This window comes from Myotis lucifugus, unplaced genomic scaffold (assembly GCF_000147115.1).
Source record: "Myotis lucifugus unplaced genomic scaffold, Myoluc2.0 scaffold_21, whole genome shotgun sequence".
NCBI classification, from domain to species: Eukaryota; Metazoa; Chordata; class Mammalia; order Chiroptera; family Vespertilionidae; genus Myotis; species Myotis lucifugus.
Window position 1 is genome coordinate 6,175,138 of NW_005871069.1, and position 12,183 is coordinate 6,187,320.

At 37.8% G+C, this 12,183-nt stretch overlaps 1 protein-coding gene across 7 annotated transcripts in view; it reads left to right on the forward strand.

Annotated features, from left to right (window-relative positions):
• The window catches only part of SEPT10 (septin 10), a 72,650-nt gene that overhangs the window by 7,136 nt on the left and 53,331 nt on the right, over nt 1-12,183 (forward strand). For 6 of the 7 annotated variants that reach the window (XR_001347550.2, XM_006085732.3, XM_023751418.1 and 3 more), the window contains one exon: nt 10,080-10,145. The exons of the other annotated variant lie outside the window; for it this stretch is intronic. Coding sequence is in view for 2 of the 6 variants with exons in the window: in XM_006085732.3 (XP_006085794.1) it covers nt 10,080-10,145 (66 nt within the window). In the remaining 4 variants the exon portion in view is untranslated. Of the gene's footprint in view, nt 1-10,079; nt 10,146-12,183 lie in introns of those variants that run through there. 7 annotated transcript variants of the gene reach the window in all.

The window sequence follows — 12,183 nt, forward strand, 5'->3', positions numbered from 1 at the left end:
TGTTGTTGTCGTGAGTCAATAACTGCTACCCCTCCTTGCAGGATTTCACTCTGACCATACTTCCGACTTTGCCTGATTGTTTACTCCCTCAGATGACTCCCAGTCCCATAATTCTTTGACCTAATCTGTTGAACCTTTCCCCTTTCCCTCATATCCTTCATGCCTTCTTTTCCTTTTTTTGCCAGATTTAAGTCCATCTTGTAACATGTATAATTTTTTTCATGCACATCTCAGTTTTCTCTCTTCTTCATTCTTCCCTGACAACCCCCTTCCCCCCCCCCCCACACACACACACTTAAACTCCCAGGACTCTGCTCTTGTACCCTCACTGCTGAATATGATGGGGGAAAATCATGCTGTGTGGTTTTACTCTAACATCATGATCACTAGTAAACTCAAGAGGCTGCCTAAAAATTGTACTGCATTTTCCTCATTCATTCACCCTCTCATTCTTCTTGATAAAGGGTGAGCAAACATTTAAAGGGTTAAATAGTAACTAATTTCAATGCTGTGATCCACAAGGTCTTTGTTACAATTATGCAATGCTCTTGTTTTCTGAAAGCAGCCACACATGGTAAGTAAAGGAATGGTAGGAGCACATTCTTCGTTCCTCCCTAATAGGCTTTTTTTTTTTTTAACCTGTCTTCCAGGACTCCACACTTTTCTGGATTTCTTTCACCCTCCTTCTTAGCCATTTGGACTGGTTGCTCCTCAGTTCTCCAACTTTTAATGTTGGAGTCCCCCAGGGCTCCATTCTGTGATCCCTTCTCTTTTTTGAATACCTTCAATCCCTGGGTGATTTCATCTCATTCCACAGCTTTAAGTACTAGCCATATATTAATGACTTCAGAATTGTTTTCTTCAGTCCAGATATCTCTGCACTCTCAACTTGTTTATCCAACTACATACTCAGTCCCTTCACTTCAGTATCTAATAGGCATCTCCAATTTAACATGTTTTAAAGAGAGCTCCTGATCTTCCCCACTCCTCCTCCTCCTACAGTCTTCCCAGTTTTAGTAAATGGAAGCTCCCTCCTCCTTATTGTTCAAACCAAAAACTTTGGAACCATTCTTCATATCTCCTCACATCCCACATTGAGCCCTCAGCAAGTTCTGTTGGTTCTGCCTTCAAGGTAGATGAATTTGACCCCATCTTACCTCTTCCACCACTAACATTCTGCCATGATGTCTTTCCTGGATTAGATGAATGAAACAGTCTCTTAACTAGTCTTGTTTTTGCCTTGCCATTCTTTAGTCTACTTTCAACATAGTAGCTTTAGCAAACCCTTTAGTACAAAGAGAAATCATGTCCCCCTTATACAAAACCCTTCAAACCCAAGGCCTTACAACAAGCCACAAGAACCCTGTATGTTCTGGCATTGCATTTCTCTCTGGCCACTCTGTCTCCCTCTCTCTGCTCCAGCTGCTTGGTCTTATTGCTATTCCTCAAACACTGCAGCACACACTTGCCTCCGGATCTCTGCCATTGTTAGTTCCCTCTGCCTGGAATGCTCTTCCTCCAGACATCCTCTTCACCACTCTCTTTTAACCCCTCAGGTCTTTTCAGGTAGGCTTTCCCTAACCACCCTGTTCAAAATGGCACCCTCACCTCTAATTTTGGAAAAGTAAGCTGGTACAGCCTTTTTGAGGGGCAGTTTGGCAATATGTTTATACCTTTGACTACATTCTAGGAATTTATTATGAGGAAATTAACAGTTGCTTCTACAGGACTGTCCCTTTGGACCCACCGGGAAGCAGATGTTGGAGTTAGGAGTGTTAGAGATTGATTAAGGGTAGACACTGGGGAGAAGTGATGCCTGCGGAAGAGAAAGGGGGAGGAAGCTAGACTAGAGAGGAAAAATATTCATGCCTTGGTGCAGATTTTGATAGCTGTGAAAGGAAAGAGGTTAGGAAGCAGAATTGGGCACAAAAAGCCTCAGAGGTCTTGCATATCTGGCAAAGTTTGGGTCAACCCAGTGGAGAGCTTTGACTGTTAGGTTTGCCTGCTTAGGGCAGAAGGGGCCAGGTCCTGACATCCTGACACCCTCACTGTGCTCAGTCTTTGGCTTGGGGCTTCCTGGGAAGAGCTGGTCTTGGGTTGAGTACTGTGCAGACCCTGAAGGCTCTGCAGCTGGAAGCTGTCAGCATTCTTCATAGCCAAAGAGCAAGTTCTTGCTGGAAGGGAGGGAGATCTGAGTGGAGGACCTCTTTGGCTGCTGCATGAGGGACATTTATTGCAGTATTAATTTAAAAAGACATAATTAGAAATGGTATTTTTTCCCCTATAATAAATATGAAATACTGCTTTTCTAATTAAGGGAGGGAAAATAATTTCAAAGTAAGCTTGCATTTGTATTTTAAGCAGCCATGTTAATAAGCTTTTGTTAAGCTTGAAACTCCTCTTTTACTAGTACATAAACAATTATCAAGAATTTCCTTATCTTGATATTTTGAGGCTGAATGTTAGACTGTTTAGTTACCATTTAGGTTTTGTATTTATTGAAGAGGATGGTAAAATTGAGGCAAAATGGATATATTGACGGGACTTGGACTACCCTAAGCTGCCCTAGACTGAGACTATCCTGGGGGAGATCCAGGCAGGCTTGCACACGGGAGGCCAATGTGTTGCTTTGTCTTATATTACCAAGTCTTACTGATTTCAGTTGAATTCTTTTTTTCCCTGGGTTGTAATTAGCATCTAATTCTAGAATGATCCTATGCAGAATTTGAATAAGGTAATATTACTATTTATTTTTAGGAAATGTTTAGATCAGCACTATTAACTTTCTTTTAAAGTTTCCTTAACCTGAAGATGTAATAAAATGATTTTAAAGAATGAGTCTGTGTAATCTTTTAAATTATTGTTTTAAGCCAAAGAACCCTTCCCTCAAAACCCATTAAATGGGCCCAGATTTTTATTTTTTTATTTTTGGTCTTAAAAGACTCCAAGAAACACCAAGGGACAATTTGAAAAGTTTGCTTCTATTTCTTTAACTTTATAAAGATAGAAATTATAGGTAAATGAAGTTAAAATGAAGCTATTTTTAAAGTCAAGTCTGAATTCTGTTCCCCCCAGGCTCATTGTTATACCCAGAGGCTATACGCAGTCTCTAAGGAATGTTTCCAAGTAGGGTAAGGAAAGTATTCTAGGGTCCTGTTGTGAAAGAATCACCATATGTTTTCCTATAATTGGCCCATACTCCCCACACTGAAATTTTGAAGAAGGGGAAGAACCTGATTTTCCTCCAGCTACCCCAGAATGTTCTGGCACTTTTTTCTATGACTCATTACATACTACATCTTTAAAAAAATGAATAAATAAGTAAATAAATATGTTAGACTTTGCTAGGAATTAAAGGTACTGTTTAATATTTTTTCTTCTAGGTAGTAAGTATAGAGATTTAAATGTATGTTTCTGTATTTATGTCGTATATGTGTATTTAAAATTAAAAATTCAGGAAAAGCAAACTTGTGTGACAGTGTAATCAAGTGTAGGAATAGTGATTTTGTTAGTCTTCTTTGTGTTTAAGAATGGGATTATGATTGCCTGCTATAAGTTTGTGTTCTCTGAGATTAAGTTCTTAAGATCAAGGGACATGTCTTCCTCCTCCCAAGACCCCATTGCTCAGCATAGTGATTTCATATAGTAAGTAGGTGGTCAGTGGTAGAGCAGACAGAATTCCACTTCTATGTGGTTGTTACTAGGTACTTTTAATTCAGGGTTTACCACTAAAGGGACTGGGTCAAATCTGGTCCGCTTATTATTTTACCTTTAAAAATGGGACAGGACATTTATTAAAAACTGTTTTCATTCTAAAAGTTGTTTTGGAAATTTGACTAGTAAAGTAGTACCAGTGGAAAATATTAAAAGCAACTATTTATAATACTTTTTATGTGACTCATTTTTTCCTGATCAAAACATTTATCCACAAAGATTTTAAAGTAGGTTTTTTCGCAAGTATTCAGAAACACCAGAAATGAATAAACAAAAGCAGATATTTGATATGAACTTACATAAATGACAGAAATGTAACATAGGTTTTTGTTTTGTTTGTTTGTTTTCTGTGCAATTTAAAACATGTTTAATTCTGGAATTTTCATATAGTTTTGGACTGAAATCATAGAAAGCAAAACTGAGGATAAAGGGCACTTCCATATGCCCCTGTCCCGAAATGCTCAACAATCTTGCCTGCAATGGACAGCCATAGGTTTGTTAGGATCCCTAGACATTGATGCATCACCACACAAAGTAGCACAGTTTTTGAAGCTGGTGAGGGCTAGGAAATTCTCCACGAATATCTAGGATAAAGAAATGGACTGGGCTGTATCTGTCCTTCGTAGATACATTCCTGTTTTTAATCCTGTAAATTATTTCCCAATTGTGGCCAGAGAATAGGGACCTGTTTGGGAGTGGGGAGGAGTTGGAGACATCCAGATTAGGATTGCTTCAGAATTAAGGAATCTAGTAGGAGTTTCAGAGGGGATAGAGGGAGAAGGTAGACCCACTGTCCCATTTTTTCTCACCAGGAAACTGACAGCTTCAATTGTCACATGCTGCCGGGTGACAATTGAAGCTGTCCGTTTCCTGGTGAGCAAAAAGGGGACAGTGGGTCTACCTTCATCACAGAGTCCTGAAGACAGTGGATAGGGAAATGTTTTGTGAACTGTTAAAGCCTATTTAAATGCAGGTCAATACCTTGTTTTACTTAGTCCACCTCTCCTAAAAGGAAGAAGGCTAATCAACCTTTCTGAAGGTCTGGGCCTCTCATTAGGTGCTACTGCTACACACTCACCTGTGCATTTCCATTTGTACCCTCTGAAGTGCCGGCTTTATAAGGTCTCTTGCTGCCCCTGTCTTTAGAAAGTGTCATCTGTTGCACTCACTGGCCTTTAGCCGATGGTACCTCGCGTTGCCTAGAAGGTTCCTCTCGTAACACAGGTTTTTTTTAGTCAAAGTTTAATGACAGATGAGCACAAAAGCAATCATTGTGTCCTATGCAAATTTTACTGGTACTTACCAACCAAACTGCTTGCTGAACAGCATTTCACAAAACCCAAGTAATATGTTGCCCATTATATTAAAAACTATTTTCTTACTGTAATTTTTAAAAGTTTAATTAAAGTTCTATAGTTGATAAGTAGAAACAACACAGTCTTCAGTAAATTAGATGTGTGGCACCTCACTTCCATCACTGATGTGAGCAAATGGCACCTTACATTAGGAAGTAACATTGATTGTGGAGTGTTCTGCTCTCTCATTCAGTTTATCTCATGCAAGGCTCTGAACAGGGCTCCTAAAAAGACATTTTCTGTGGCACTGTTTTGCCTTTACCACAAGTCAGCCTCTTCAGATCAGGGATGGGGAATGTCTGGCCTGTGGACTGTATAAGGCCCATGAAATAATTTGGTCTGGCCCTGCCAAGGCATGAGGAGTAAATTAATTAAAGGTTTGACCAGATACAGCAGGCTAATTTTTAAGTTGATAATTTTGTATGGCCCGAGAAGATGTTATAAATATCCAAATAACCCTAGGCAGAATAAAGGTTCCCCACCCTTGCTTTATTTTTTTATTTTTATTTTTTTATTCTTTTTAAAAAAAAATTATAATAAGTATTACAAACGGTATTACATATGTGTCCTCCCCCACCCCGCCCTTGACAATCCCCTGCCCTCCCTTACCCCCCAGTGTCTTATGTCCATTAGTTATGCTTATATGCATGTATACAAGTCCTTCGGTTGATCTCTTACTCCCCTCCCTTCTGCCCCCCAACCCTCTCTGGCTTTCCCACTGCAGTTTGACAATCAGTTTGAGGCAGCTCTGCCTCTGTATCTATTATTGTTCAAAAGTTTGTAATGGTCTTTATTATCCATGAATGAGTGAGATCATGTGGTATTTTTCCTTCATTGACTGGCTTATTTCACTTAGCATAATGCTCTCCAGTTCCATCCATGCTGTTGCAAATGGTAAGAGTTCCTTCTTTTTTACAGCAGCATAGTATTCCATCGTGTAGATGTACCACAGTTTTCTAATCCATTCATCTACTGATGGGCACTTAGGCTGTTTCCAGATCTTAGCTATGGTGAATTGTGCTGCTATGAACATATGGGTGCATATATCCTTTCTGATTGGTGTTTCTGGTTTCTTGGGATATATTCCTAGAAGTGGGATCACAGGGTCAAATGGGAGTTCCATTTCCAGCTTTTTGAGGAAACTCCATACTGTCTTCCATAGTTGTTGCACCAGTCTGCATTCCCACCAGCAGTGCACAAGTGTTCCTTTTTCTCCACATCCTCTCCAGCACTTGTCGTTTGTTGATTTGTTGATGATAGCCATTCTGACAGGTGTGAGATGGTACCTCATTGTTGTTTTGATTTGCATCTCTCGGATGATTAGTGACTTTGAGCTTGTTTTCATATGTCTCTTGGCTTTCTGGATGTCCTCTTTTGAAAGGTGTCTATTTAGATCCTTTGCCCATTTTTTGATTGGATTGTTTATCTTCTTTTTGTTAAGTTGTATGAGTTCCCTATAAATTTTGGAGATTAGGCCCTTATCAGATATGACGTTGGCAAATATGTTTTCCCACGCAGTGGGTTTTCTTGTTGTTTTGTTGATGGTTTCTTTTGCTGTGCAGAAGCTTTTTATTTTGATGTAGTCCCATTTGTTCATTTTCTCTTTAGTTTCAGCTGCCCTAGGAGCTGTATCAGTGAAGAAATTGCTTTGGCATATGTCTGAGATTTTGTTGCCTTTGGATTCTTCTAGAATTTTTATGGTTTCCTGTCTTACATTTAAGTCCTTTATCCATTTTGAGTTTATTCTTGTGTATGGTGTAAGTTGGTGGTCTAGTTTCATTTTCTTGCATATATCTGTCCAATTTTCCCAACACCATTTATTGAAGAGACTATCTTGGCTCCATTGTATGTTCTTGCCTCCTTTGTCAAATATTAATTGAGCATATTGGTTCGGGCTAATTTCTGGGCTCTCTATTCTATTCCACTGATCTATATGTCTGTTCTTGTGCCAGTACCAGGCAGTTTTGAGAACAGTGGCTTTGTAATACAGCTTGATATCTGGCATTGAGATCCCACCTACTTTGTTCTTTCTCAGGATCGCTGCAGCTATTCGGGGTCTTTTTTTATTCCAGATGAATTTTTGGAGAGTTCGTTCTAGATCTTTGAAGTAGGCCATTGGTATTTTAATGGGAAGTGCGTTGAATTTATAGATTGCTTTGGGTAGTATGGACATTTTAATGATGTTGATTCTACCAATCCAAGAACATGGTATGTTCTTCCATCTGTTTATGTCTTCCTCTATCTCTTTTTTCAACGTCCTGTAGTTTTCTGAGTAGAGGTCTTTTACCTCTTTAGTTAAGTTTATTCCTAGGTATATTAATTTTTTTGGTGCGATGGTAAATGGGATTGTTTTTATAATCTCTCTTTCTGAAAGTTCACTATTGGTGTATAGAAATGCCTCAGATTTCTTGGGGTTAATTTTGTATCCTGCTACATTGCCAAATTCATGTATTAAGTCTAGTAGTTTTTTGATGGAGTCTCTAGGGTTTTGTATGTATAATATCATGTCATCTGCAAATAAGGACAGTTTTACTTCCTCTTTTCCAATTTGGATGCCTTTTATTTCTTCTTCTTGTCTAATTGCAATGGCTAATACTTCCAGAACTATGTTTAACAGGAGTGGTGAGAGTGGGCATCCCTGTCTTGTTCCTGTTCTTAGGGGAAATGGTGTTAGTTTTTGTCCATTGAGTATGATGTTGGCTGTGGGCCTGTCATATATGGCTTTTATTATGTTGAGGTATGATCCTTCTATTCCCACCTTGCTGAGAGTTTTTATCAAAAATGTCCCCACCCTTGCTTTAGATGGACTGGACACTTCAAACTTTTTTAGTCAGATACTGATCTTTAGTGTCCCTAATCTGTTTCTCAACCTTATTCATAACTTGGCAGTAGGAGACCAATGAACCCTTTCTTCTCTTACCAAATTCCATAATCACTATTTACTTTCTCCAGATATGAAATTCTGCTTCCTTCTGGTGCTCAGGGTTTTTTTTCTACCTTAAATGCCACCTCATCTGATGCTATACCACCTTTCTGACTCAGTTCAATATCATTGTCTTCCTAGAAACTGCTCTGGCCTTTAGTGACCTCTTTCTCCAAATCTCCATTAACTACCACACTCTTCTAGTTACTCTTACCTTTCTGTTCTGGTGTAGAAGAGGGACTCAATCAGCTTATGCCAACACAGTGACTAAAGTGAAGGGGCTTATTAGAATGGCAGGGGCTGGCTGGAGGGAGTAAGGTGAAGTGTTTGTATAGTTACTAAAAACAAAATCTTAGGCCAATCTGATGTGCTTTTACTTTTTAAATTGTGAAACACAGCCAGTAGGTGTACTTTCATATAGTGGCATCTTCCAACTGCTAAGAGCTGTTTCATGTTGGAACAGTGTGTTCAGTTAGCTACTTAGGATTTGGAAACACTATATGTAGTGATTACTTAACAAGTCTAACCTTCAGTAGCTTAGATTACTTAACAAGTCTAACCTTCAGTACCATATGTACCAGAGGAAGGTGGTTGTTAGCATTCTGTAATATCCAGTCATGAAATACACCTGAGTGTCTGAGTGGGATTGCATTCACACCTGGTGGAGGGATGGGGGCGGAGGTGGAGGGATGGGATGGGGGTTGGTGAGGTGTAGAAACACCACTCCCTTGCTGCAGTTGGTATGGTTCTCCCTTTTATCACTGTAGCATAGTTCGTTGTATTAAAGACCAGGGGACTGCTTAAATAAACGTAAAACATTTACATATACTCTAGTATACAGAACAGAATGCTACACTATAGAAACAGTGAGGTAGATCTGGGTACTAGTGAAATGGCCTCCAGGACAGATTAAGCAAAAAAAAAAACAACAACACACAAACAAACCAAAAAACAGTATAGAACAATAGGCTACTCCTGTAAACAAAGGAGACCTGCATATTCATGTATGTTTCTACATGTATGGTCTGTCTCTGGAAGGAGACATAAGCTGGTGGCCTCTGGGGAGCAGAATTGCTGAGGGATTAGGGAATCAAAGTTAGGAAGGGAGTTTATTGGCACTGATATGGAGTGCCAATAAATATTAATAATATTTATTACATTTATTATTAATAATTAATAATATTAATAATTAATATTAATTAATAATATTAATATGTCCATATTAATATTACTTTTTAAAAATGCACACATTTCCTCAGTATTGTGTGCTGCACTCAGTAGTAGAGTAGTAATGCCTCTAAGGCAGCATTGCTTTGAAATTCACAGAACTTCTCTCACACCTGTCTTCCCCCATTCCTATTCCTGACTGTTACAAGCACAGTGAATATGTATTTGGTTTACCACTTGGGACAGTAGAAGGAACAGCTTTGCAGTCAGATCAGACCTGTCTTACTGGCCTGTATGATTACTTTCTGAATTGTAGCTTTCTCATGCAGGGAATATTAAAACTCGGATCTGTTGTAAGGTTTAAGTAAGAAAATGTACTTAATAAGCTAGCATAGTGATGGGTATATAATAGGAGTTTGATAAATGATAATTATTTCAATTTTAATTGGATAACCAAGGGACATTTAAAAATACCTGCTTTTCTGACTATACTGAAATTGGAGCATTAACATATCTATTTCCCCTGGCATGCTACAGTGGAATATAACAAATTTTGAGTGCCTCTTGACTCCTAGAGTAGTTTTTAAGTGAAATGGCTTATTTTCCTTTTTTTTTTAATCCAATAAAGTCTTTCAAATAAAAGTGATATTCTTTGTTTTCCTTTATGTAAATGGGCATTTGCTAATTTTTTAAAATAGTTTGTGTGTGGGTAAATGCATTAATGTATATTATATGTTGACTATTATTTATTTATGCAGATATCTATCTAGCACGAAAGTTTTAAACATGAGTCAGTTGTATAGATTACAAGTCAAAATTTGGTAATAATGACTATTAGAATTTCTTTTTAATGTAAATACATTATTTAGATGTAGGTTTTTTTGGAGTAATATGTATATTTTCTATTAATTTTTTTTCAGCTCTTTCAGTCTCCGATGGCACCAAAGTCTTGTGTGTCCTCCCAAGTATCTGATGATGAACAGAGAGTGAGTATATCTTTTAAATAGATCCATAAAGTACTCCAGATTATCTCTGTGATTTCAAGATAATTATTCAGAGACCTAAGAGACTTTTGTTTATACTTATCTTGAATGTGAAATAACTTTAATGTTTATTCAAGTTAAAAATCAATGATGGAGTGAATAATTGCTATGTTTCCAGTGTCTCTATCCTACTTGACATTAAGCAAGTTAAAATTCTAACTGAAGACTAGCACTGCTTTTGCTGGGCATACTTGCAGAACTTGGTGGATGTGGAGAACTCCTGTAGTTCTTGAGAGTGTGGGAAGTCACAGGACAGCTGTCAGATGCCTTCCTGAGTGTGAGGTCAGACCTTAATGTTTCCAGGGTCTTAAAGTCCTAAATGGGCAGTATAGCAGGGATGTGTTTCAGTAATTCCTAATAAAATTTATATTTAAAAGGATGGATAAATTTAGCTTGGTGAAAGAGAGGTTGTCAGTTTTTTAAAAAAAGAAAATTACAAATATAAGCCTGGGTAATTCGATAAGATTAAATAATTGCCTTTAGTTCTGTGTTCCAGTTAAGTCTCTTCTTATTTTTCCTTCTTTCTCTTCACATGCTAAAGTCCTCATGGGTTCGATAAGTCATAATCAGACCACCAAACTGCCATCCTTTTAATTTTTTTCTCATTGGTAATAATAGTATATTTCACCTTTATTTTATCTCCTCAAAGGCTTTGAATTACTCTTAATGTGCCTACTAACACACTGCTTTGCTGAAACTATTGTCATAGTAATCTTTAGTGACTAACCTATTGAGTGCTGATTGCTTACTCCTCATTTTCTCTGGCCCCTCTTCAAATAATTTATGGTGACCAATCCCATATTTTTGAAAAGCTTCTTTTGTTTTCATGACATGAAAATTACATAGCTTTACAAAGCTTTTCAGCTTTTCGTCTGGCACTTTGAATAATTGGAGCCATATTTGCCATTGATTTTGATGTCTGATACAGGTGTGTTATTTCAATGTGTTGGTTCCTACCCCTCTCTGTTAGCCATATGATTATTGTAATAGCATGTCTTAAATACTCGGGATTATTTTGAGATACACATATTAGCATAATCCTAATTATTAATGTAATAAAAAGCCTCTTAGCTTAAAAAAATTATATAGCTTTAGAGCCACAAGGAATTCTGCAGCCACTTAGTTCAACTTTTGCATATGCTTATCAGATAACAAGAATTATTTGAATCTTCTTGAATACTTTCAATGACTGGGAAGCATAGTGTTTCTTCACTCTCCCTTTTTTAAATTATAAAGATAATATGCTTACATGACTAAAAGGGATTAAAGAGCACAAAAGAAAATACAGTGTACTGGTTTTCTGTTACTCCATAACAACTTGCCACAAATTTACTTGGTTAAAACAACACCTGTTTATTAGCTCACTTAGAGGTGAGAAAGCCAGGCACAGCACAGCTGACTTCTCTGTCCAGGGTCTCACACTCAGGATGTTGGCTGGCTGGGTTTTTATCTGGAGGCTCCCCTTCTAAACTCAGTTTGTTGGCAGAATTCAGTTTTTGGCAGGCCAGTTGCTCATCATTCTTAGGTACTTGCTATGTGGCTCCTTTGTACCCATACAACAGTGTAGAACTGGAATCCCCTTCATGCCTCAAACCTCTTTCTTCAGAAGTTCTCAGCCCTATATCACACTTGATGATTATAGCTTTGAGTAGGTGGTATAAGTCCTTCAATCCTGTCTTTTACAGAACTGTTTTTACTATTCTAAATCCTAGATTTTCATATAAATTTTAGAATTAGCTTCTCAGTTACCATATTGACAGCATATAGTTGGATCTTGTTCTTTTATCCAACTTGACAATTCCCTTCTTTTAATTTAAATGTTTTGTCCTACACTGTCCAGTATGGTAGCCACTAGCCACATGTGCTATGTATATTTAAATTAGTTAAATAAAATTTTAAAGTTACGTCCTCAGTTGTATTAGTTATATATTTTTTATTGTCTAAAGTATTACATGTCTTCTTTTCCCCCAATTCACACCCC